Consider the following 27,915-nt stretch of genomic DNA (forward strand, 5'->3'; position numbering starts at 1 on the left):
ACCAGTGCCCACCTTGCTTCGGTTATTCAAAATATCCCATATGGGGAAATGGTACATGTTAGACGTAATTGTAGTACTAACGATGATTTCTGCACACAGATTCAACACACCAGACAGCGATTCATTAATAGAGGCTATAATGCCAAGACCGTAACACAGGCCGTTCACCGCATCATGAAGACACCTAGAAAGTATACCCTGACTGTTAAAGCACATGGCAATAACAAGAACCAGAAGGACTTCTTGTCTTTTGTGACTCGTTACACGGCCCACAGCCAGGGTATCTTTAGAATTCTAAAACGTCATTGGCCCTTATTGACCGATGTACCGGGCCTCAAAGGACTCATATCAAACAAACCTAAAATTACCTATCACAGAGGGTTAACTCTTAGAGACCATTTATGTCCCAGCTATATTTCTGCACCCATTCCCAATACATGGCTTTCTACGAAACCTAAGGGATTTTATACTTGTCATGATTGTAATATTTGCATTTTTGGTCGTGACAAAATCAAAGATTTTTGCTATCATAACACGAAGAGATTCACTATTCATCATTTTATTAACTGTAATACTAAATTTGTAGTTTACATTTTGGGATGTGCATGTAATCAAATTTATGTGGGCAGCACGATATGCCCTTAAAACTTAGAATACCGGAACATTTACGAGCTATAAAACGTGATTTTGATTATCCACTCGCAACACACATAACATCGGTCCATCCCAATGATTCAACTATCTGGTTTCATGGTATTGAATATGTTCCTATTCATCCTAGAGGGGGAAATAGAGAAATTACATTGCGCCAAAAGGAGGCGGCCTGGATCTGCTGCCTCCAAGTGGTGGAACTGGGCCTCAATACTGATCATGAGTTCCATTATTTTCTTTAGTGTGATATTTGGCTTGATATGTTAGTTGTTTTTCACCATGTTCATTAATGTGTTATTGGGGGTGGTTATCACTTTGCCATTTGCTTGTAACACACCTACACTATGTTTACTTTACTTTGGCTTGTTTGGCATCATGTTTCACTGACCTTGCTTTTCTCAAAAAATCATTACTTGCAATATTGTGGATATCCCTTTGCTCCCATTTCACGTGATTATTGTGATTATTATAATATATTTGTATATGCATTTTTTATCTCTTTCTTTTTTCTTTCTTCAAACCACCAGATGGATTCATGCTCTGATCAACATTATATGTCGATTTGTCAATTTTTCACCATAGCATTGACTCTGTCTTTATGATATTGCTACTTGTAACGTTGTACATGCCACTTTGCTTTTGGTATCTGTGATTACGCCTTTTTTTCCTTACGATCAGATTGCTTTGTGTCCTGATCAATATCACGTGTCAATTGTTCAATCTTGTCATTACATGTACTTTCTCGATTGTTTACTTTTTCCTCTTATCACAGTGCTTACCTACACGTTAACAAAACTCTTTTTGATCACATCACCTTTTTGGGCTTACTTGCCCTGCATCCCCCCCCCCCCCAACCTTTTCCTTGCATATCCACCTTTTAAATTTTTCACGGTAACTATTTATATTATGTTTGGTGTTTTCACATTCCATGGTGGTATCTAGCCAGTCTTGCTTATTTTGCTCAGTTTCTGATGTAGTTTTGACATTTCTTTTGGTTTACATTTATTAATTAATATCCCTTTTTTGTTGGTATTTGAAATATTGTCATGTAGTTTTAATACTACCCTTTTTATATATTTTTTCATATTATTTCTGGCAGCTGGTATCTTTTTCCACAACCAGCCCCAATATGGCGGTTGTTTTATTCCTTTTTTCTTTAATATGCTTCACTTTATCCACAACCAGCCCCAAGATGGCGGTTGTTTTAGTCCTTCTTTTATTTCTAGTATGTCTCACCTCTCTGCTTACTTCCGGGTTCCGGGCGTCATTTGTTTAGGACACCCGGAACAGAGGTTTTTCCTCCGCTGTACTTCGTATGCGGCCTGCTTCATACTCGGGCTGGCCACGTGTGATTCTTCATGGTTGTTCTGACCGCGCTACACAGTCTTTCTGTGAACGGGACCTGTCGAACCACGGTATTAAGGGTAAGGCATCTCCTGCTCCGCTTGTGTTTAATTAGTTCTCTGTTAACTATGAGGTTCTGTATTTTTATCCTGGCACATTTATCGGATACACTTTATGGACTTTTCTATAAGGGTCACTTTGCTTGCCTCAACATGTAATTTTCATTGGTCTCTCATTAGTTATGGAGTGCTGGGACATTTACATAAATTTCGGAGCGCTTCTTCTATTGACATACGATTTCTCACATTGTTGTTCATCTCATTTCATTTATTTCACTTCATGTAGGCACGTGGTCCAGTTACCACCACGTTCAAGCGTATATTCGACATGATTTATTGATGATGATTTTTTTCATGGGAGACACCTTGCCCGCTTTACTTTAACTTATTTTGTGGTTTTCTTGTCAGGTCACTATCTCATTACTGCATTTGTTACTATTATGACTGGCTGGACAACCATTTTTGGTATGTCTTCTCGTAGTTTGTTTACTTGTTTAACTTTCCACCCGGACGCCCCCCTTTTTTGGGGATTTCACTTGCCACTGGATACACACTAACATCTTGTAGACATCCTCTTGTATAAATATCTTTAATATTCTATATTCATATCATTTTATTGGTTGGTCATTTTGACACATTCCTTTAAATAATTTTTTCTGCATGATATGGAACACATCCATCTTGATATTTGCACGGTTTCATTGCTTCTATTAACGTGTTGGTACACAGCATTTCTTTATTTACCTACGTAACTTGAATTTTCACCCTTACTTTTGTAATTATATCTTTTTGCAATTGATGGCATAGTAGACATATCTGTTTATGGTTGTATTACAGCCCTGAAGAAGCCGTTTAACTGGGCGAAACGCGTTGGCTGTTCACTCTTAGTATTATCCAATTTGTCCACGGAATTGCAAGAACACAAGGCTGTTTTATTCTTTGCCCTAATACGTCTCATCCACGGAACTGTGAAATTAACACTTTGGACTTGCAAAGAACTATTAAAGAAGTACTGTTCATCTGCACTGCCAGAGCATTGGACTCCTTCTTTACTTTATACAACGTATTTGTGTGTTTACATTGCGGTGCACCGCCTTTTTGAGTATTTTCCAGTGGGGCTGTCTCAGCCCTGTTTAGCTCCTTTTTGCAGCAGGAGCTTCGGTGAAGTTGCACGCTTATGGAGACTCAATAGCAGTATTGTTGTTTACTTGTTCTTATTTACCACTGGGTACTTACAGGGATGGTGCGTTGTCTATGAGCTTGCTGCAATAATTTTCGCTTGCACCTGCCAAGGGGTCCTTAAGAGCGGTGCCGTGACTTTGCAGGTAGTTTCGGATCCTGTCAACAGGGCTCTGACATGAGGAATGTCACAGAACTAGTCTCTCTGTGAGCCTCGTGCGAGGCACTACACAATATTCTGATCATGCTACGTGCAGGAATAGTGTCCCACTTCACAAAATGAAAAAAACTGTCAGCATTTTGTTACTCTCACCTTAATTACCAAATGTACCCTGTTTGCCATTGTCTCATTCACACCCACTCTGTACTCACTGCCGTGTGCTGAACGTCAGCAACCTGTGTGCCGCACGCATTTCGGACTGGAAACTTCGCATGCTTTCCTTAACCCTTGACATCCTACCAAGGAGAACCACAATCTCCATCCATTCAGGCCCCATCATCTACCATCAGAAGTAAACCACTAGTTTCATTCATAGAGGTGCACCTCTCTCTGATTAGAATCTTCTGTCCCTTCTGTTTCTCTAAAAATAAATATTCTGTGATTCTTAAAACTGAAATGGAATGTATATTTGTCTTGTGGAAAAGCTGCAAGGATCCTTTGTGCAGACGCCCCTTACACTCTATTGTGATTAACTCAGTCAGTGTCTAAAATGTTGGTATGTCTGACTTTGATAAAACTCCCAGAATGGTTCCCACAGCCAGTCTGTATTGATAGCCATTGATGCCCAAGTTCTGCTGTCTGCCTATATATTAATTGAGATATGTTTTGCTTTTCATCACGTATAGGCATCACCTTCCCTTGACAGATCTGCACTTTGCAACTGGCCTGGCTGCGTAATCACTCTCCTAAGTATATTGCACTCTGGTAAAAGTCCAAGTAAATTATAAACCTTCCTGCAGAAAAAAAGAAACTTACTTCTGTGTCTTTCACTTGCTTGGAGACACCACACACAAGCCTATGTCACAGATGATACCCGACTCATCTGAGGGAGCCATATCAACTGATATTTTTGCAGGGCAAGGCTAAGGTGCAGGGTGGGTAGGCCAAAAAAATGTTTGCTACAAATAAAGCAGGTCACTGGTGACACACCTCTAGAACACGTGGTTCAGTTCTCAGGGAAAGACGTTAGTGACCGATTCCTATTTTCTTTTTGCTAATAGTATGATGTTGAACAGCAGTTCTTTTGGATAGCAGGGCTGAAAATAAAAAATAACGTGCAACCATATCGTGGATTACAGCTTGATTAGATAACTAGGGTTGCTAGACTTGCAAGTCTAACACTTTAGTTAAGATTTTTTGAGGCCTGAACCATAGTGTACTAAGAGTGTTTGATCCTCTCATGGCCTTACATGTCCACGCTGCTACTTCTCTACTAGTTGGTGTTTGTTGTATCCCTGAGGAAGGGTGGCAGATACATCTGAATTGCAGCGAGGGCGATATTGTCCCAGTCCTGACGTCAGGAATGGAAAAGTCTGGAAAATACCTCATTTTCTAGAGTGGCAGATGGCCACACGGTTCGGGATGACTGCAAGTGTTGATACTTGTTACCTTAGCTAAACTATTGTGTGTATGTCTCAATTATTTTGCCCTGTAGCCTTGGAAATGTTTTTCAAGAATGGCAACCAGCCAGCACAAGGTTAATTTTTATTGGGTAATTGTATGGTGTACATCCTTTGAGTTCATTAAGTCTAATAATATAGTCAAAACCTGTAATGGTTTGAGGTGTGACAACCTGATATGCACAAGAGCATGGCGCGTGGACACATATTCCTATGTCTACTGCAAATCTTTTCTTTTGCAATGAGGAACAGCAGGGTACACGTAAAAGAAACTTATGTTTGTGTGAAAAGGTTTACAGGATTAGTTTTAGAGAATTCTTCAATTGCACAGCATAGGAAGCACACCTCACAAATATCTCTTCAGAGCTTTCCTGAATCTAGAAGAATATCTGTACAAGGATGGAGATTGTGATTGACTGCTGAGAAAAGAAGGCTAAAACCCTTCATCCTGTAAGAAGTTTCATCTGCCCAGTCGCGAGAGGGCTGCAGTGGACTTTGAATGAGGTCTGGCTGGAGAGACACCTGTACATGGAAGCATCCCTTTGCCAAAATCAAAAACTTTTTAGACCTTTTTTTGTTTTTTACTTCCAAAGGCCTGGTACAATGTACTGACATTATATCAGGGAGCGTGCTTCGGCTGGCAAACATTCCATTTTGGTCTTGCTTGGAACTATTTGGGCCGGTAAACAAAAAGCTTTAGCAGAATCCTACAGTGAAGGTATTCGACTCAATGAATCCTTGTCCAGCTACAGCATCCAGCCTTACTCCAGTAGGGATTTTGAAAACGAAAAAGTTCACTTAGTCTGAAGGTAAAACTTAAAACCGCTGCGAGTTTGCAAACTTACTTCTGTGGTGAAATCTGAGTTTATCTAACTCAGAACTTTTGATGCCAAAATTGATTGCTTCATCAAGAGCTTGACAGTGATTTGAGGTACCCCTGATGCATTTAGCACCATACCCAGTCCTGCCCCATTACAGGAATTTGAGAACCAGAAACCTAACAAATCTCAAGGTAAAAATGTTGATGAGCGTGACCTGCTAGACTCACTCAAGCCCCACCTCCTTACCATTCACTCTGAAATCCCTCCTATGTCTGTCTACCATTAATATTGACACTCAGGCCCTCATCACGACTTCGGCGGAGGAAACGCCCTTCTGCCGAAGCCGTGCAGTAAGAAAAACGCCAGTGCAGTGACCTGACAGCGAGGGCTACTATGAGTTTCCCGCTGGATCGGCAGGCGGAAACTGAGTTTCTGCCTGCCGGCCCAGCTTAAAACAGCCCACAACATTGACACTGGCTCATAATAGAGCCAGCAGCAATGTTAGAGTGCGTTGGGTGCAGCAGCACCTGTCACGCGTTTCACTGTCTGCCAAGCAGACAGTGAAAAGTGCAATGGGGCTGGCCATGGGGGCCCCTGCACTGCCCATGCCAAGTGCATGGGTAATGCAGGGGCCCTCATGGGGCTCCCGTACCCTGTCTCCTCCAGCTTTTACATGGCGGTGCAACTGTCATGCAAAAGCTGGCAGAGAGGGGACTTGTGATCCCCAGTGCTGCCCTAGTGGATTCGGACCGCCAGCACTGCCAGCCCCTCCAGTGGAGGAGAAGTGGCGGTGCTGGCGGTCCGACCGTGGCACAAGCCCCACGACCGTAATGTGGCTGTCAGACCGCCACCGCGACCCGATGTAATGAGGGGCTCAGTGTCACTCTATGTTGTCTTGTCGCTCTCTGCCTTAAAACTTTAAAACTAAATATCTGTGGTTCCTCTTACCCAATTTTAACATTTTTTGGTTTTATTCTCATGATTTTTTCATGATTTTTCTAAATTAGTTTGGGAATTTTTGTGAGCTGTGTTGTTCACTTTACTGTTGTCTATTACTGCTTCAACTGGGAATTCGCCTCCTACTTGTGCAGGGGTAAAGCAGAGATTCAGTTAGAACTGTTTTCTAAATGAACCTGAGTATATTTATCAGGTTGGTAGAGGTACCCCCATCAAATTAATTATCTGCTTTCTCATGTTGTTTGTCAATCTGCTTTATTTACTGCAGTTATCATAGCATTCCCATTTTGCTCCAGTTTGGAGGTAGCCAAACACCTCTCTTGTTCTTTGTCATTTTTGGACAGGGTGAACTGCACTTTACCAAGAGGCAGATGGCACAGCAAAGCAAAATAGTTCAGTAGCACAATTAAATGTTCCAAGTAGAATTTAGGTTTTATCGAGATACCATCAAAGGTCAGGGTTCTGTTCCTGACATATTTCATTCAAAAATCTCGACTGTACAGAGGGTTGGCGAGACTCCTAAAACAGAACCCACCCTGGTCATTAGGTGCCAAGTGACATTCCAGGAGAAATCTGAGAACTGGACTGGGAATCACTGACAAAACAGGAAGGGGCCAAGCAGCATAGCGCTTAATAAGAGACACATTGTTCTCACGTTTGTTTATCATGATAGCCCTGCGAGCTGATTAGTGTTATTGTGCACTTGTAATATTCTCTCAACTTTAAATAAGATTTTTGTATGATCTGTCATGCCGCTACCCACTAAGCATTTTTCAGTCTCTTACACATAAAAACATGTCTGGGAAAAACATCTCCGAAAGGATTGTGATTCTGACCAGGCTGTTTGTGTCTCTGACAAGGTGTTGACTAGTAAGGTGCTTACCAGTCAGTACTAGTCTTTAAATAAAGTTTCAGTGTGCATTTATATTTCACTCCCATTCACGTTGTATTTTAGATAGGTTGGAGGACCCTGCATAAAGCTAATTTCCTTTTTCATATGGTTGGATTGATGTCTTAATGAATTCTTTATTAGTGGAGTTTTATATAACACCGTATTATTGTTTCCTGGCTACCTGAATGTGCTGACAAGTGCATTTCTGCACGCATAGAGGTTCAGGGTGAGTAACTTACTAATATTAGTGATAGGTAGAGAAGGTAAATTGTAACAAATGGGGCTATAATTGTGAAGGAAGTAGTGGGATGAAATTGGATTAGGTTAGGATGGAGGGAGTTAGTAAGTAGTGAAAAGAGGCAGGGTTTTCTGCAATGTCTCTCCAGACCGATTTAATTTGTTTACTATCCGCACCACCAACATGTATTCAAAGTTCACTCAGTACCTGCTAAATAGTTCACTTTTCAGCATCCTTCTGGAGGCGCAGCAGTTTGGGAGAAGGTGTAGGGCTAGATTTAGTACCTTCCATATACACAAAGTTCTCAGGGGCGAAAAAGGGACAACAAAAACGACTGTTTATTATAAACTTGGATTCTGGCCATTGTGAGCCGAAAAAAGAGGGGAATGAATCCCAGGTCCCCGTAATGGTGTCTCGTTAAGGCACAGGGTCCTCACTGGTGCTTCAATACTCGTCCGCTTTTGGGACTGGTTGGTACTTCAATATTGGGCCGCTTTTAGGGCTGGAATGTCCCCTGCATCATGTTCAAACATGATCCCTGCCCTCCATGCCCAAACGGCATATACCTGTGATCCTGGTTTTTGAAGTATGGTTATGCTACACACTAATCCTAAGTGCACAGGTTGACATAGGCCTGGTCTTTGACAGTGATCAGTTCTGAAACTTTTTCTGAACCGGGAAGAGAGCACCAAGCATGCCTTCATAGTGAAAGAAGTCTAATGTCCCTGTTGCAGGTTTCATGAGTGTGGTGGTGGTAGCCTGACATTTAAAAAAAAATATTGTACCAGTACCTGTGAGATATAAATGCGCTCCTGCAGGCCTATTCAACTAAAACGTTCTACTGCTCAAGATGAACCAGGCGTCCTGAATGCTGACATCCGATGCGTGGTAAGTGTACATTTGTGTTAGGGGTCATAGCGTGCTATGCAGAAGTGATACAAGCCTTTGAGTTCCCTTCAGGAAGCGCACAGCCTGGTCGAGAGTATAAAATGGAGGAGAGGTTGCTTTTCTTACACAGCATATGCGTTTTCCTGGCTTCTCCTAGAGGGAAGGTGGAACACCAGATGCTACAGTGAGGAAAGAGGAGACAGGTTTCCTTCAGAAGTACCAGGGCCGTTGATACATTTACTGCAGCTGCTGGTAGGTAGATGGCAGGGGTCATAGGGTGAGGCCTACAATGTCTGTTGTTAGGAAAACAAGTCTTTTGAAGTGACACAGATTTTTGTCTCCTCCTGCTGTCTGTAAGGATGTGCTGTAAATAGCTGGGTGCAGCTTGCTCTCACCTCTTTGCACTTCTGTGGTGGGCCCTCCACGCAGAGCCTAGCTTGCTGGGCAGAGCATCATTGTAGGCACATTTCAGGTCTGGAATGTGCCCTGGCAAGAACATATGAAAGGGGAACCGACCTAAACAGGTTCCAAGGAAGCAGACTCGGAATGCACATCATCTGTCCGTGGAATACGTATGAAGATGGGAGACCAAAACCCATTGCTGTTCGGTGTTGTGGTCTCTTCTACTGAGAAGGGGGTAATTTGCAGAGACTCAAGGGCTACTGTGCAGCCAAGGGTTGGTGTTGCACTAACAAACAACTGCCCAGAGGTGAGGGAACATTGCCTGGAGTCTGATCTGATGGAGGAATTACTGGACTGTGCTGGGTGCCAAGACACCCTGTCTATGAGAAAGGGCAGGAAGCTCCCACCTTGCAGGGAGCAGCTGTTTAAGGAAGGGGTTGTCAAAATTAACCTTGACGTAGGGTCCATCCAAAAGAGACTCGATAAGCCAGGGTGCTGAAGGAATTGTGGTACTGTTGGACTGGGCAGCGCAATATTTGTCACTTATCCCTGTTGTGTACCTGAGTGGTAGGCCCGACTGAAGCCGGGATAAATGCCTACTGGTGGCCCATGTGCCCTGCAATTGGACTGCTTGACCGCAGCACTGTCCAAGTGTGCCATTGAGCCATGACAGATGGTGCAAAATTTGCACTCACTCTTTGTAACATGCCTGTATGTACATCAGGACCCTAAATGTCCATCTTGAGTGGCAATTCATCTAACTTACCCTGCGTCTAAAAGACTATTTCGCAAATCATCCTAGCATAGAATACAATCCAAAACCTGTCAGTGTCATTCTGATGTAGTATATCAATATTTAATACAGGTTTATGGTGACTCAGGCACAATGCTGCATGTCTTTACAAATAATGTTGAAACAATGATTTGTCAAAGTTCACAGGAGAAAAATAAGAGTTTTTTGGGAAACACAGCAATATTTTTGTTCAAAGTATTGTATCTGTTTTACAACAGTACCTCCTTGTTTCTCGTTTTGGTTGCTCTGTTCTCTGTGAAAGGTTAAAAATCGGTCTAGATGTTAATGCTGACTATCTTAACTAAAGGTTTCCACTAAAGCCATGTACAACAAGATGACTCGACTTTGTTTCATATAATTTCAGGATTTGAAAGTTACTGTCAACGATATGGTGAAGGTATAAAGCGTGTTTTATCATCAGTTGGACCAGTTCCGGATCTATCTGGAGAAGTAATGGAGAAAATTCATCAGGTGTGTCACGAAGGAGAATATTTTGTATTATAAGAATATATATCTCTTTATCCATTTCTCAATCTAATTGTCTTATAAGAGCAAAAAAATGAATGGATGTAAATGTGTTAGTTAATCTGAACAACTGGTAATTTCTCTGCGGAAGGTGGCATTCCAGTCGTTCATATTAACTCCTCTATCAACACAAACCAAAATCAATTGAGAGGAATCACATGCAAATCAGACCTGCGATTGTTCCTGAAGTGCCAGTTTTACTAAAACTGTTAGGCCACAATCCCTCTGAGGTGGATTACATTCAACCCCCAAGACACTTCAGCTTTATGGCCCTCATCTGTGAACTTTAGCTTGAGTGTCAATAGTACAGCATAGTTCTGATCATTAAGTTACAAATCTCCAGTCTGGTTGCTTCATGGTATATACTGATTGCAGATGATTCAGCTGCATGACGGCCCCTTTATGTTCTAATATAACTGGTTATTCTAGTGCATACACACAACTACACATACACACACACACACACAAAGGTTATGAACATACTATGCTAATTTACTTGTTCAGCTGACAATTGTGAGGCTTCTTGGTGCTGTAGAAGTGGCTGAGGGTTCCTTTGTTTTAGTACTGCTCCTGGGGATGCTTTGTCGCTGTAAGTGGCAGTTTTTGTTTTTGCCATCTGCAATAGAAGTTGATTTGCTGACTGTTAGGCCTGGCATCCTTAGGGTGTCTTACCCCAGACTTTTAGCCTTTTATCTCCTATTTTTGCTGTATCTTTTGTTGACCTTTGGTACTCTGAGCACTCTACCACTGCTAACCAGTGCCAAAGTGCACATGCTTCTCCCCTAAATATGATAACATTGCTGAATCCGCAATTGTCATATTTAATATATGTGTAAGTCCCTTGTAAAGTGGGATACCATATGCCAAGGGCCTGTAAATTAAATGCGACTAGTGGGCTCACAGCACTAATTTTGCCCCCCGCTTAATTAGCCCAGTAAACATGTCTCAGGCCTACTGCTGCAGATCCTGTGTGTGCAGCTGCACTGCCACCTTGACGTATCATTCAAAACCTCTTGCCAAGCCTTAAACTCCTCTTTTCTTGCATATAAGTCACCATCAAGGTAGACCCTAGTTAGCCTATTGGGCAGGGTGGCATGTAAGTAAAAGGCAGGACGTCGGCCAGTGAGTAGCACTCCCACACAACTCTGGTTTCCTGCTGCAGCTCCGGCCCCAGGCACTCCTGCGTTCACGGCCCGCAGCCGCAGTGGTGTATTCCCTGGAGGTTTTAGTCCAGAGCGGTCTGGGCAGGATAAAACACACAAATGGATCTCTTAGTTACCTCTCCACCAGGGTCAGATTCGAGTGACCCCGATCCTACTCCCTATGCTCCTCACAGTCAGGGGAATGTGATCTCAGCAAATACTGTATGCACTGTAAAAGACGAGTACTGTAAAAGGCACTTCTGTCTTGACAAATTGTAATGCGAATTGCTTCTGATATTTATTGGATTTTTGTTGTTTTGTTCTTGATCTATTGAGATAAAATTACCTCTATTTTTTATAAACTCGTGTAGAGTCCTATTTGGAATGTTGTCATTGTGGTGTGTGTGTTGCACAAATACTTTACACATTGCCTTCTAAGTTAAACCTGCATGCTCTGTGCCAAGCTACCAGAAGGTGAGCGCAGATTAATTTAGATTGTGTATCTAACTTACCCTAAATAAGACTGTGGCCCCCACTTGGACATGGTGCATACCTCTGCCAACTAGAGACCCAATTTCTACCATTGGTGATCGGCGGTGAGTATAGGACTTGTGTTTATGCAATACCATATGGTGGTTCAGTGTTCATTACAAATCTATACTTAGACAAATTCCAACCTATTCCTCCTGATTGGCATAATGTTTTGCCTGACCTGCTCCAATTGGCATTTTTGTTTTTCAGTTCTCCCTATTTGGCCTTGTTGAATTTTTTTGTTAAATTATGTCTCGCTCTGGAGAAGCCGCACCTACACCTGCAGTTATCGAATTTGAGCTGACCGGGTTGGAGTCTTACACTGTGCAACAGCTGAAGAAGTTCTGCAAGGACTTTCAAGTGTGTACAAAGGGTTTCACCAGGAAGGTGGAAAAGCAGACGGCTTTGAGGGCCTGGGCCGAGGCCCAGGTTTCAGGGGAAGACACCCCAGAGGAGGAGCAGGAAATTCTTATGGAGGAGAAGGATGACCTGATTCTGGATTCCCATGAGTAAGTAGAACCACCTGTGGAAAGGGCCAACAGTTGGCCAAGAGCAAAAGTGGTTTCCAGACCCAGGAACAGTGTCTCTTCCAGGAACCTGTCACCAGAGGTGCTGGCAGAATAGAAGGGAGGAAAAAAAACTCAGGCTCGAGCTTGCTAGATTGGAGCAGGACTGCAAGGAAAAGATCTGTCTCTTGAGGAGAAGAAGTTGACCCATGAGCTCAGTGTGAGAGAGCTAGACATAAGAGCCCTGGAAGTAGAGTCCAGCAATGGGAATGGTGGCCGCATGCCAGCAGTGTCTTAAAGTGAGTCTAAAATCCACATCCCAAAAGAAGTTTGTACCAAGTTTCATTGTGAGGGGTGACATGGAAAATTGGTTGACAGCCTATGAAGTGGCTTTAAGAGTGCACAGGGTCCCAGAGGAGTTCCGGGGTGGTAGTCTTTGGCAGGCAGAACATGCCCCTGGTGGGGAGGTACACCATTCTTACCTTACAGGTGGATGACCAGACCAACTACCCTGCTATGAAAGCCACCTTAGTCAAGAAGTTTTGTCTCACACCTGAAAAGTATAGGCAGAAGTTCAGGGCCAGTCGCAAACTCAACACACAAACATGGGTAGTTTTTCTGGATTATGCTGGCAAGGCACTGAAGGGCTAGGTGAAGGGCAGCAATGTTAAATATTTTGATGGGCTGTGTTGGATATGGGGTCTCTAGTTGGCAGCGGTGTGCATCCTTTTCAAGTAGGAACCATCACTCTAGTCAGAGTAAGGGAGCCAGACAGCTAAGATTGCCCCTGCTCACCTCCTTGGTAGCTTGGCACATGCCGTCAGGCTTATCTCAGAGGCCATGTGTAAAGTATTTGTACGCACACACACACACATAGTAACACAGTGAAAACACCACAAAAGTACTCCACACCAGTTTAGAAAAATAACCAATGTTTATCTGAGTTAAACAAGACCAAAACGACAAATATGCAACATACACAAGCAAACATACAATTTTTAAAAGATTAAGGTGGTCATTACAACCCTGGCAGACGGTGTTAAAGCGGCGGTAAGACCGCCAACAGGCCGGCGGTAAATAAATTTGCAATTACGACCGTGGCGGAAACCGCCAACAAAGACAGCCACTTTAACACTCCGACCGCCACGGCGGTACAAACAGCGCAGCGGTCACCGCCAACAGACAGGCGGGAGACAATGTACCGCCCACACTATTATGACAGGCCAATCCGCCACCTTTTCCGGGGCGGATTCACCGCGGATAAAAACACGGCGGAAACAGGAATCCCGAAGGAAAAACGCTCACCTCTACACACCCCACGAGGACGCAATGGATCCGGAACTCCAAATTCTCCCTGCATTAGTCTTCCTGCTCCTCTACCAGGAGCACGAACGCCGGCAGCGAAGACCACGGTGAGTACTGCACCTACGACACAGGGGAGGGGGTAGGCAAAAAACAGGGACACACACACGCAACACCCCCACCCACTACAACACACACACTAATGTATATCAATACATCACAGTTACACCCCCCAAACCCCCCGGAAGAATGCAAAGACAATAGAAAATGAGTGTAACCATTGTAATATATTAAAAGCAAGTAGGCAGAAATATATATATATATATACACCATGTACAAAATATATACCAAGCATAGTAGTCCAGGTAGTTCTCTAATAAAGTCAGTGGAACACTGGGACCACACGGTATGGGCGAGGCCCACACAAGATCCCCGACCATGACGGAGAGAACACTGCAGGGGCATCAGAGAGCAACTAAACAGGCACCTCAGGGGGAGGGAAAGGGGGGGCACCTCAGCCGCTTGAGTGCACGACGTCAAATCCACGAGGGGGCCTCATGCCGACTGTTCCATCCTGGGGAGTGCAAAGCCACAGTCTCTCAAGTCTCTACAGTGGGTGGTTTGCCCACTGTTCAATCCTGGGGAGTGCAAAGCCACAGTCTCTCAAGTCTCTACAGTGGGTGGGTTGCCCACTGTTCAATCCTGGAGAGTGCAAAGCCACAGTCTCACAAGTCTCTACAGTGGGTGGGTTGCCCACTGTTCAATCCTGGGGAGGGCAAAGCCACAGTCTCACAAGTCTCTACAGTGGGTGGGTTGCCCACTGTCCAATCCTGGGGAGTGCAAAGCCACAGTCTCTCAAGTCACTACAGTGGGTGGTTTGCCCACTGTTCAATCCTGGGGAGTGCAAAACCACAGTCTCTCAAGTGGATAACAGTCTCCACTGGTTTCTGGAGGGGGCATGGTGCCCAGAGTGCTTCATCCTGCTAAGGACAGAGGTAGTGGTTGACAGTCTCCACTGGTTCTGGAGGGGGCATGGTGCCCAGAGTGCATCATTCATCCCGTGACGGACTCAGTTGCGTCAGTGCCCTTGCCGCTCATGGGCCAGCGGTGCTTGAGATGGCAGTGCCCTGTTCAGCTGTGCTTGAGATGGCGGTGCCCTGTTCAGCGGTGCTTGAGATGGCGGTGCCCTGTTTAGCAGTGCTTGAGATGGCGGTGCCCTGTTCAGCGGTGCTTGAGATGGCGGTCTCCATTGCAGGGACTCAGCTGCTGGAGGTCCTTCATGGCCCAGCGGGGCTTTTGCTGGCGGTCCTTCATGGCCCAGCAGGGCTTTTGCTGGCGGTCCTTCATGGCCCAGCAGGGCTTTTGCTGGCGGTCCTTCATGGCCCAGCGGGGCTTTTGCTGGTGGTCCTTCATGGCCCAGCGGGGCTTCTGCTGGCGGTGGCCTCCTGGGCAGGTGGGCTGGTCTTGGTGGGCCCCTCCTGGGCAGCTGGGCTGGTGCTGGCGGTCCGGTCCTGGGCAGCTGGGCTTGTGCTGGCGGGCCTGTCCTGGGCAGCTGGGCTGGTGCTGGAGGTGGCCTCCTGGGCAGCAGGGATAATGGTGGTCTTCTCCGCCGTGCTGCTCTTCCCAGACTTGCCGGGTTTCTTGTGGCCCTTCCCCACCTTGGATGGTGTCACAGCTGACTCCACACTCCTACCGGGACCCCTGGGAGCGGCTTTGGTGGCTGGAGTCTTCCCCCTCTCCCGCCGGGCACTGGCCAACTTCTGATGCTTCACAGGTGGGGTACTGTCTGTGCTGTGGCTCCGTGCCACACTGGCTGCCCTGGTGGCCGGTGCACTCCAGATTCCGGTGACTACAGGCACCACTGGTCCCGGAGATGTTGTGGCTGAGGTGCTAGTTTGGGACCTAGGAGACGGACGGGGTGGGGGAGGTGTGGGAAAGAGGTCAAGGTTGGACAGGAAAAGTTTTTGGGACACACTGGGACGGGTAGCAGGAGGGGGTTTGGGAGTGGAGGAAGAGGTGGTGGTTGTAGGAGGTGTTAGTTTGCTGACTTTGGGTGAAGGTGCATGCGCTGGAGGCTGTTGTGAGGTGGATGGCTGTTGGGTGGGTGTGTCCCTGTGTTTGTGTATCTTGGGAGGGGGCGTCACAGACACACTGGGAGAGGACACAGGGGACGTGTGAATGGTAGTGGGGGTGGTGACTGCACGTGAGCGGGGTGTGGTGGTGGGTGTGCTGGAGAGGGACGTAGTGGCTGTAGAGGTAGTGAATGCAGGTGTGAGTGTAGATGAGACTGGGAGGGAGGAGGGAGACGAGCAGGAGGGGGACACAGTGGAGGCAGTGGATGTTGGTGTGTCTGCATGTGTGTGATGCTTGCGTGAGTGCCTGTGGGATGTGTGGTGTTTATGTTTGCCTGAGCTTCCCTTGTGTGTTGACGTGTGTGCATGCTGGTCTGTAGGTGTGCTTGGGATAGGCTGAGGTACAGGGGATTGGGTCAGGGTGGAGGAAGTTGGAGGGAGGAGGCTAGACACAGGGACAATGGCTGCCATCAGTGCTGAGGCCAGCTCGCTGAAGGGCCACCTGACCAGAATGAATGCCCTCCAGGAATGCATTTGTTTGTTGCAACTGTCTTTCTACACCCTGGATGGCATTCAAAATGGTAGACTGCCCAACAGTGAGGGACCTGAGGAGGTCAATGGCCTCCTCACTGAGGGCAGCATGGGTGACTGGGGCAGAGCCTGAGGTGCAGGTGATGCCCACCCTCCTGGGTGAGCGGGCACGGGGCGAAGGCTGAGGGGCTGCTGGGAGGGCGGTGCTGGAAGGGGGGTTGGCGGCTGTACCTGTAGATGGGGGTGGCACAGATATTGTTGCCACCACAAAGGAGCTCCCATCAGAGGATGAGTCCGTGTCACTGGTGTCAGCTCCTGTCCCTGCCGTGGAGCTCCCCTCACCCTCCGTCCCACTGGTGAAGTCTGAGTCCGTAGTGTGGCCCTCCATGGCCATGTAGGATGCAGCCCCCTGGTGCTCCGGTGCCTCTGCTCCTCCGCCTGATGATGCTAATGCACACAAGAACAGGGAGACCACAAAAAGGGGGGGGGGGGCCGACAGAAGAAAGACATGTTGAGTGCATGAATTACCGCTACCGTTGGCGGACATGACAGACACAGAAGCCTCCTGCACCACACTGCGCTCTTGGCCTCCACTGTTCAATTCCTGGGAAATGGCCTACAAGGCTATGGACGACATCTGCACACATAGATGACACAGGGGCATGACTAGGTGTACTTGGCACTCTACAGAGGTGGGGTGGGGTGCCACATGGCCTTCCTTATGGAGGGACCTTGCCTACGGAACTCACCCTGGCCTAGGGGAACCCACAGCCCACCTCCCCCACCCAGACACCTCCACTGCGCGCAATGTCAGCAGAATGAGAGTGTACTCACCCCCTTGTGGCTGCTGTGATGCCCTCAAGAGCCCATCCAACTCCGGGTAGGCCACCGCCAGGATCCTGAACATCAGGGGGGTCATGGTGCGACGGGCACCCCTCCCACGTTGGGAGGCCATCCCCAGCTGAGCCTCCGCCGTCTTCTTGCTCCAGCGGCGAATGTCCTCCCATCTTTTCCGGCAGTGGGTGCTCCGTCTGTGGTAGACCCCCAGGGTCCGGATGTCCTTGGCGATGGCACGCCATATATCTTTTTTCTGGTGGGCGCTGACCTACATGAAATGTACAGGGGGAAGAGTAAGTAATTACCAACTGCACCGTCAAACTGATTGGCCCCCATCCCTACCCTTGCCATGTGGCACATGCATTCACCGTCTTTCATGCACGCAGCACTCTCCCCCCTTCCTTCTTGCATCCAGCCCTCTCCACACAGGCATAGCCCATACAACATGCTCCCTGTGTACTTACCTGTTTGCCTGGAGGACCGTAGAGTAGCGTGTACTGGGGGAGGACCCCATCCACGAGTTTCTCCAACTCCTCCGATGTGAATGCAGGGGCCCTATCCCCAGACACTCGAGCCATTGTCTCTTCCAGACCGAGGTCACAGCAGCACTTGCAGTGTAGGTCCTCTCCTGTCGAAGATCAGGTATCGAGTGATTGAACAGATAGAAAATGGCGGTCACGTCCGCAGCGGTGCGTACCGTCACCGCCGGCGTACATCGTCATTGGCTCCTGGGACCCATAGGGTCCAATGTTAACCAATGCAGCATTGCGCCGCGGTCTTCGACCACCTACCGCGACGGTGTACAACGCCAGCGCAGTTACCTCACATCCCATTGTCCCACTTTAGAGGTCAGGCAGCCACCATTTCAGGGGCCCACATGGCTTCATTTTCAACTGCGTCATACATACCTATGCCTAGACTCCACACATATACAGGCCACCTTTTGTGTATGAATGGTGTTCTGGGTAAACTGTGGGTACGTACCTCTGAGTTGTTTGACTCTGTGCTCGCTGTTGTCCTTCATAGGCACCGTCTGCTGGGACATGTGAGGAGATGGCGGCATCCTCCGGTGTACCGACCGTTGATGGACCTGTCGACAATGGAGGAGCGACATGTGATTATCACATACAGGCTTGACCGTGCCACAATCCAGGAACTGTGTACCCAGTTGGAGCCAGACCTGATGTCAGCAATCCTCCATCCCACAGGAATCCCCTCTTAAGTGCAGGTGCTGTCAGTGCTCCATTTCCTTGTAAGTGGGTCTTTTCAAACAACAGCGGCCATAGCATCAGGGATGTCCCAGCCTATGTTTTCCAACGTATTGTCCAGAGTGTTGTCTGCCCTTCTGAAACACATGCGGAGCTACATCGTTTTTCCTCAGGTGGAGGATTTGCCTACAGTGAAAGGTGATTTCTATGCCCTGGGACATATCCCCAACATCATAGGTGCCATTGATGGGACACATGTGGCTTTGGTACCCCCCCACAGGAGTGAACAGGTGTACAGAAACCGGAAGAGTTATCATTCCATGAATGTGCAGATGGTGTGTTTGGCCGACCAGTACATCTCCCATGTGAATGCCATGTTCCTTGGCTCAGTGCATGATGCCTACATCCTGCGGAATAGCAGCATCCCTTATGTGATGGGTCAACTCCAGAGGCACCGTGTGTGGCTATTAGGTGAGCACCTGGAAGCAAGACAGTGGGAATGGTTGTCTGGGGATATCCCTACAGGTTAGTGCGTGTCTAACAGTTGTCCCTCGCCATTTGCACGTGACTCTGGTTACCCCAACCTGTCATGGCTACTGACCCCAGTGAGGAATCCCAGGACAAGGGCAGAGAAATGCTACAATGAGGCCCATGGGCGAACTAGGTGGGTGATCGAGCGGACCTTCGGCCTCCTGAAGGCCAGGTTCCGGTGCCTCCATATGACAGGTGGATCCCTATTCTACTCACCAAAAAAGGTGTGCCAGATCATCGTGGCCTGCTGCATGCTTCACAACTTTGCCTTTTCTGCAGGAGGATGGTCCAGATGGCGGTGTTGTGGCAACTGTGGAGCCTGTGGACAGTGAAGACGAGGAAGCAGAGGAAGAAGACATGAATAACAGGGACTCAGTGATCCAGCAATATTTCCAGTGAGACACAGGTAAGAGTACAGACCTGTCTACTACATGTACTTTAACACTACTACCTCTCTACTGTCTGTCATTTTCACCCAATGTATGGTCACTGAGTTGTCACTTTCCCTTACGATTTCACAGATGTGGGTCCCACTGTGTGACATCTGCTTAGATTCCTCATGGACTAGAGCTGTGTGACATAGGTATGTTGACATTACAATTGAAAGAGCATTTTGTCACTGTAATTGCTAATACACTATTTCGAAATCACAGACAGACTCCAGATTTGTTTTGTGCTTTAAGGGTGTTTATTTAAGTGCTCAATATTGGAGGGGGTAGTGAAATGGTGAGGGGTGATGGCGGACGATTGTCCATGGCAGAGTCCAGTCTATTAGTCTCACAGGTGCATTGCCCATATGGGCATAGGAAGTGGAGCTGGGGCAGTTTAAGTATGAACAGGGTGACAAAGTGGGACAGTAGGATGACAATCAGGATGGTCTCATTTATTGGCGGGGGTCTTGGCATCATACTCTGTCTTGTTCCTGGATCTCAGGGACCGTTTGCGGGCTGGTTCTCCCTCTGCAGGGGGTGGGGTGCTGGTGTGGTGGTCCTGTGGCGGGCGTCCTGTCCACTAGCGCCGGAGGAGGTGGTGGGCGGTTCATCGTCCATGCTAGTGTCAGGGGCCCCTTGTAGTGCCACAGTGTCCCTCCTGGTGTTCACAAGTTCCTTCAGCACCCCTACGATGGTGCCCAGGGTGGAGCTGATGGTTCTGAGTTCCTCCCTGAAGCCCATATACTGTTCCTCCTGCAGGCGCTGGGTCTCCTGAAACTTGGCCAGTACCGTTGCAATCGTCTCCTGGGAGTGGTGGTAGGCTCCCATGATGGAGGAGAGGGCCTCGTGGAGAGTGGGTTCCCTTGACCTGTCTGCCCCCTGTCGCACAGCAGCCCTCCTAGTTCCTGGGCCTCCGTCCCCTGGACCGTGTGCCCACTGCCACTGCCCCCAGGTCCCTGTTGTTGTTGGGGTGGTGGGTTAGCCTGGGTTCCCTGTGGTGGTGGACACACAGCTGATTGACGTGTCCTGGGGACGGAGGTATGGGCCCGCTGGGTGGGTGCTGTGCTGGTGTTTCTAGAGGGGGGAAGGTCTGTGGTGGCCTGTGACTGGGTGAGGGGAACCGACTGTCCAGAGGTCCCCGATGGGCCGGGCTGGTCATCTAGATCCAGTTGGACAGAGCTGCTGTCATCACTGTGGGCCTCTTCTGTTGGTGGTGTGGACATGTGTGGACCCTCCTGTCCGGTGACGTTGGGTAGGGGTCCTGCAGGGGTATAAAAGGATGTTTATTAAATCTGTGTGTGTAATGGTGTGCAATTGGTGGGTGACCGTGTACCCCCATGCTTGCATTCCTGTGTGGGACCTTGTGTGATGATGGTTTAGGGGGTTGTATGGGTATGTGCAGTGAGCATGCTTTTGTGATGGGTGTCCATGCTTTGTTGTTGCATGCAGGGCTTGGTGTTGGGATGGGTGGTTTGTGATGTTGGGACATATGTGAGGAGTTGGAGTGCTGGGGGTGAGGGTGGGGGTTTGTGCTGGGATGCAGGTAGGGTGGGGGATGTAATAGTTAAGATTTGACTTACCAGAGTCCATTCCTCCACCTACTCCTGCGAGGCCCTCAGGATGCAGAATCACCAAGACCTGCTCCTCCCAAGTTGTTAGTTGTGGGGGAGGAGGTGGGGGTCCGCCGCTAGTCCGCTGAACCGCCAGGTGGTGTCTTGAGACCACGGAACGCACCTTCCCCCGTAGGTCGTTCCACCTCTTCCTGATGTCCTCCCGATTTCTTGGGTGCTGTCCCACTGCGTTGACCCTGTCCACTATTCTTCGCCCTAGCTCCATCTTCCTTGCAATGGAGGTGTGCTGCACCTGTGATCCGAATAGCTGTGGCTCTACCCGTACGATTTCCTCCACCATGACCCTGAGCTCCTCCTCCGAGAACCTGGGGCACCCGTGCCATGGGGTGGTGTAGGTGATGTGTGGGGTGGAGTGTGTGGTGATAAGTGTGCTGATATGTAGTGGTGTGTTGTGTGAGGTGCGTGGAAGTTTGTGTGCCTGTGGATGCTGTTGTTCCTGCTGGTGCTGTCTCTCTCTGGCCTCCTTTCGGAATTTTTGGTCGTAGGGGTTTGTGGGTGATGTGGGTGTGTGTTTTATATTGTAATGGGGGTGTGGGAGTGGTGTGTGTATGTGTATCAGGTGTGTGTATTTTGAATTGTCCAATGTGGATATGTTTTGTAAAAGTGTGTGTATTTTGAGCGTGGCGGTGTGTACCGCCAATGGAATACCGCAGTTGAAAGACCGCCGCGTGGATTCGTGTGTTGTGATAGTGTGGGCGTATTTCTGTTGGCGGGACGGTGGAGATTTTGTTTTCGACAGTTTATCACTGACCTTTGGTGTGGCGGACTTGTGTGGGTGTCTAGATTTTGGCAGATTCCGAACTGTGTGTCATAATAGCTGTGGTGGAATTCCGCGGCCACGGCGGTGTGTTGGCGGACTTCTGCACGGCGGTAAGCGGCTTTTACCGACAATGTTGTAATGAGGGCCTAAATGTAGTATAGCACTTAGAAACACAATAGCTCCAACTGGGACTATCAGGACATTTTGACGGAGTTGTTTCCAACAGTCCAACGCCACTCGCAAGGGAGTGCGTGACGGTCACGGAGTCGCACAGACCCCTGGCACAGTACCTTGGAAAACTGTGAGGAAACAAAGACGTTGCATGTAGTCGGGGAGGTGAGCGTTCCTGGAGCCGGTGCGGCATTGGTTCCCTACTGCTACCGTGTAGGGGAGACATTTATTCGTTACTTCTGGGTAGGGGAGGTGATGCAGCATTGGTGGCAAGGCGTTAGTTCCTTATGACAAGGATTGAATCCAGCAGGTCAAGATGACAGGCATTGACTTCGCAGTGTCACAACCACACTACGGGGCCACAGGTGCTCTGCGGAGTCAGAGTCAGGTGTCACAGACGTCGGTGACACGGTGCTCTCGTCTCATGCTGTGGTGGGACTTCGGAAGTGCTTCAGCAGCATTGGGACTGCAGCATTAGTTGCGATCGTTGCACTCAGTGTGGACCACGGCTCCGGAGCAGGCAACGGTGCAGAGTTGGGCAGTGGTGCTGGTTCCAAAGTCACTCTGGAGTCGATGTGCTTGGTTTCTTTTTGGTTGCACCAGAACTCACTCCCAAGGGCCCAGGAACTGGATTTGGCACCACTTGGCAAGTCAGAACTCTCAACAAGAGAGCCCATGTGCTGGCAGATGAAGTCTTTAATGTCCCTGAGACTGCTTAACAGGAGGCAAGCTCAGTCCAAGCCCTTGGAGAACCTTTGGAAGCAGGATTTAAAAAGCAAACTCCAGTCCTTTCACTCCCAGTACAGAAGCAGCAGGCCAGCACAGCAAATAGGCAGAGTGGCAATCCCCCCTACAGCACCCTGCCCCTCGTCCTGGGAGGATATCCTTAATCCAGAAGGATTCTAACTATGTGGTGTCAGAGGTCCAGTACTTATACCCATTTCTGTTTTTGAAATAGGCAAACTTCAAAGAGAAGTGTTTGTAGTGCACAAGACTCTCCCATTCCCTGCCCTGGCCGCAGGCATGCTCCCGGGTGTTGGATACTGCTTTGTGCGAGAACAGGCACAGCCCTATTGTGGTGCAGGTGTCAGCTCATCCCATTACTTCTGCTCAGGAAGGCCCATCATCCTGGTGATGGGCCATTAGGAAATGCAGGACACACCCCAGCTCCCTTTGTGTGACTGCCCAGAGTGAATACACAAATAGTCCAACTGCCATTCTGACCCAGACTTGTGTTCAGCAGACAGGCAGAGACACAGAATGGTTAAGCAAGAAAATGCCCACTTTCTAAAAGTGACATTTGGAAATTTACAATTCAAAAACCAACTTCACCAGATGATGTATTTTTAAATTGTGACTAAATTGTTTAGAGACCCTAAACTCCACATTTTTGTCTGCTCCCATTGGGAAATTACACTTTAAGATATTCAAGGCAATCCTCATGTTACCTTATGAGAGAGATAGGCTTTGCAATAGAAAAAACAAAATTTAGCAGTATTTCACTATCAGGAGATATAAAACACACCAGGACATATCCTCCTTTTTAAATACACTGCACACTACCCATGGGGCTGCCGTAGGTGTACTTGCCAGGTCGAAATGGCAGTTTAAAACTGCCCACACAGACACTGCAGTGGCAGGTCTGAGACATGTTTACAGGGCTACTCATGGGTGGCACAATCGGTTCTGCAGGCCCACTAGTAACATTTGATTTACAGGCCCTGGGAACACTTGGCACACTATACTAGGGGCTTACTAGTAAATCAGTTATGCCAGTCATGGAAAACCCAATTACTAATACAATTTAGACAGAAAGTACTTGCACTTCAGCACTGGCCAGCAGTGGTAAAGTGCCCAGAGTCCTAAAGCCAACCAAAACAAATCAGAATAGGGGCTAACCCTGGAAAAAGGGCCTGGGTCAACACAATGTATAGCTTGTTTTTGAAGGAATACATGCTTGATAGTTTTTTTATGGAACTGTGCCAAGACCAGGTGGATTGCAAACTGCCTGATGTCAGGAGGCTTGCTGAGGAGGTAGACATCTGGGTCAGCGCAAGCTTGTTCACAAAGGTATCTGAGGAGGACTCCCAAAAGGGTGATCAAGGTTCCCTCCAGAACAAAGGAGGAGGAGATCCAAAGAAGTTCTCCAAAGGCCCCCAAACCAACTCCCAGGGGAAAGGGTCTGGTTCTCATTCCCAATTCAGCCACCAGAAACAAAACTACCCTGACAAAAGTCAGCAGCCCAAAATGCCCAAGTGCTATGAGTGCTGCGAGTATGAACATTACAAAGAGCACACCCTCCTAGTGGGAGTGTAAGACCCCAGGGGTGGCTAGCATAGTGCTTGGTGAGGAGTTTGTCCCATTTTGGGGAGGCGTTTTAGTGGGTTACCCTAGTGTCCCTGGGTGACAGTAAGATGGTTCCTATGATACATTTGCCATCAAATACTACCACGTATAGGCAACAGGTCATCAATGGGCAAGGTGTTGAGGCTCTGAGGAGCACAGGTGTCAGTATGACTATGGTAAGGAGTCAGCTGGTGTCCCAAGAGCAGGTGATTCCCAATGGATTCCACAAAGTTGTGGTGGTTGACAACAGAGAGGGTCACTACCCAGTGGCGCTGGTTCGATTTGAGTGGGGAGGGGTCCAGGTTTTCTGAAGGTTGCTGTAAGCCCTGCCATGCCTATGGACAGTTTGTTAGGTAATGACCTAGAGTCCTCCACCTGGACAGAGGTGGAACTCAAGGCTCATGTTGAGATGTTGAGGTTACCTGACTGGAACTCTGCTACCACAAGATCCATGGCTGCCCAGGAGGGAAGTCAAGAAGGGCTGGTGTCAGGAAAAATGGCCCAGCCACCTGCAAAAATAGGGAAATGCAGAGGGCATGGTAAACCAGCTCGAGTGCACCCCTGGTGAGATGGATGGGGCACCGGCGGTGGCTGCCCCAGAGTCCACTGAGGAGGGCACTGCTTCCTCTCTGTACCTTCTGATTGGCATGTGAAAGGACCCACCAAGGAGGAGTTCTGTAGGGCTTAAAGGATGTGTCCAACGCTTGAAGGTATGAGGCGACAGGCCGAAGCCCAAGCTGCAGGTGATATCTCCGGGGGCTATCACATTTACTGGGAGGAAAATCTCCTTTACAGTGAGCCTAAGGCTCTAGTGCATGGGACAACAGAGGCCCTGGTGGTCCCCCAATGCTACAGGGCCTTCCTATTGGAGCTGCCTCACGAGAACCCCCTGACAGGACACTTGGGTCAAGATAAGACCATTGCAAGGTTTATCCCTACTTCTGTTTGCCTAAGTTCAGGACTTCCTGAGACACCTTTTGCAGAACCTGCGTGACCTGCCAGGCCATTGGGAAAACATGGTAGAAGCTGAAAGTTCCCCTGAAACCACTGCCAGTCGTTAGCAGCCCCTTTGAGAGGGTGGACATTGCCATTGTTGGGCCAATCGATTTCCTGACCACTTCTTGTCACAGGTTTATCCTGGTTCTGGTGGATCATGCCACACAGTACCTAGAGGCCATCTCTCTGAGGACCACCACTGCACCTGTAGTGGCAGGGGTCTTAGTGGGGATTTTTACCCGGTTGTTGTCCCCAAGGAAGTGGTGTCTGACAGAGGCTCCAACTTCATGCCTGCATACATGCACTCCATATGGAAGATGCATGGAGTGAATTACAAGCTCTCCACCCCTTACTACTCCCAAACTAATGGGCTTGTTGAAATTGTTTGTAGCCAAAACTGTGCATCCCATCCTCCGGGCTGATAAGCTGATTGACAGATTAGGGGCTGCCAAGTACTTAAGTACCTTTGATCTTACATCAGGGTACTGGCAGATCGCCCTAACAGAAGGAGCCATGGAGCAGTCAGCCTTCTGCACTCCGAGGGTCACTGCCAGTTCAGAGTGATGCCCTTTGGTTTAAAGAACACCTCTGCCACCTTCCAGAGGCTGGTGAACCAGGTACCTGGTGGCTTGGAGACCTTCTCTGCTGCCTATTTGGTTACATCGTTGTCTTCAGTAGCAACTTGGAGGACCACCTCTGTCACCTCTGGTAAGTGCTTCAGGCCCTGCAACAGACAGGTCTGACTATGAAGGCCAGTAAGTGCCAGATGGGGAAGGGGTCAGTGGTGTACTTGGGATACCTGGTGGGCAGGGGTAAGGTGCATCCCCTCCATGCCAAGATTTAATCTATTGTGGCCTGGAAGCCCCCGCAAAGACCAGACTGAGGTCAGAGCATTCTTAGCCCTCACTGTTTACTATAGGAGGTTTGCCAAGGGATATGGCAGCATTGTGGCCCCTTGACCGAGCTGACTTCTAGGAAGCAGCAAAACAAATGTGAATTGGACAGAGGCATGCCAAAAAAGCATTTTACTCCCTGAAGCAAGCCATTTGCACAGCTCCTGTGCTCAAGTCCCCGGACTTCTCCAAGGAGTTCATTGTACATACAGATGCCTCGGAGCTTGGCGTAGGGGCAGTTTTGTCACAGCTCAATAAAAGAGGCTTGGATAAACCTGTAGCCTACATCTCTAGGAGGTTACTCCCCTAGGAACAGAGGTGGAGTGCTGTAGAAAGGGAAGCTTTGGCTGTGGTTTGGGCCCAGAAGTAGTTCAGGCCATTCCTATTTGGCTCTCGTGTCCTGATTCAGACCGACCACAGGCCCCTCAGATGGCTAATGCAAATGAGGGATGAAAATCCAGAACTGCTGAGGTGGTCTATTTACCTCAGGGTGGAAAACAAACCTGGGGAAGACCACACCAATGCTGACGGTCTATATAGATTTTACCGCCTTAATGATGAGAACTCCCTAGAGGTTGGGTAGCTCTGCCCACTTTCAGCTGGGGGAGATGCATGTTAGACCTTGCATCCTTAGGGTGGCCGTACCCCAGACTTTTTGCCTTTTACCTCTTGTTTTTGCTGTATCTTTTTGTTGGCTTTAGGACTGAGCACTTTACCACTGCTAACCAGTGCTAAAGTGCATGTGCTTCTGTAAACATGGTAACATTGATGTAGCCACAGTTGGCATATTTAATTGATATATAAGTCCCTTGTAAAGTGGTATACCATATACCCAGGGCATGTAAATTAAATGCTATTCATGGGCCCGCAGCACTGATTGTGCCAACCACTTAAGTAGCTATGTAAACGTGTCTCAGGCCAGCCACTGCAGAGCCTGTGTGTGCAGTCTCATTTCCACTCCTACTTGGCAAGCCTCAAACTCCCTTTTCCTTACATATAAGTCACCCCTAAGGTAGGCCCTGGGTAGCGTACAGGGCTGGGTGCCATGTAAGTAAAAGGCAGGACATGTACTCTTAAGTTTTACATGTCCTGGTAATTAAAACTACCAAAGTCATTTTTCATTACTGTGTGGCCTGCCCCTCTCATAGGCCAGCACTGGGAATTCCTTAAAATACTTGTAAGCTGTCATTTCTGATAAGCGAGGAGCAGCTGCAGCATGGTTCATTGGAATGGTAATGATAAATCCTCTTTACTGGTAATTGTGGATTTATTATTGCTATTTTAGAAATGGCACTTTTAGAAAGTGGGTATTTCTCTGTTCTCTCTGCCCTATGTGCCCACAGGCTGCCTCAAATACATGTCTGGACTACAGTTGTGCATTCCCGTCAGAGACCAACAACACAGGATACTCAACTGCATCTGCATTCATCTGCATACTGATGAGTCTTCCTGGGGAGGAGGTTGAGGAGGGCTCCCACTGTCACTTCAAAGGGTAGTGGCCTCAGCCTGCACAAATGGGCTGATTACCTCCCACTGATAGTCTGGGGCTGGGCTGAAAGGGGGACCTGTGCACTTCAGAGAGACCTTTTGAAGTCACCCCCCACATCAAAGTATAAGTACTGGGTCATTCACCCCCAAAGGTCAGTAGACTTCTGGAC

General features: G+C 48.1%; 1 protein-coding gene across 1 annotated transcript in view; it reads left to right on the forward strand.

Moving 5' to 3' along the window:
* Nucleotides 1-27,915, forward strand: part of CRYL1 (crystallin lambda 1) — a 467,408-nt gene that overhangs the window by 409,487 nt on the left and 30,006 nt on the right. The window contains exon 7 of the mRNA XM_069202282.1: nt 10,209-10,315. Coding sequence (XP_069058383.1) covers nt 10,209-10,315 — 107 coding nt within the window. The remainder of the gene's footprint in view (nt 1-10,208; nt 10,316-27,915) is intronic.

This window comes from Pleurodeles waltl, chromosome 8 (assembly GCF_031143425.1).
Source record: "Pleurodeles waltl isolate 20211129_DDA chromosome 8, aPleWal1.hap1.20221129, whole genome shotgun sequence".
NCBI lineage: Eukaryota > Metazoa > Chordata > Amphibia > Caudata > Salamandridae > Pleurodeles > Pleurodeles waltl.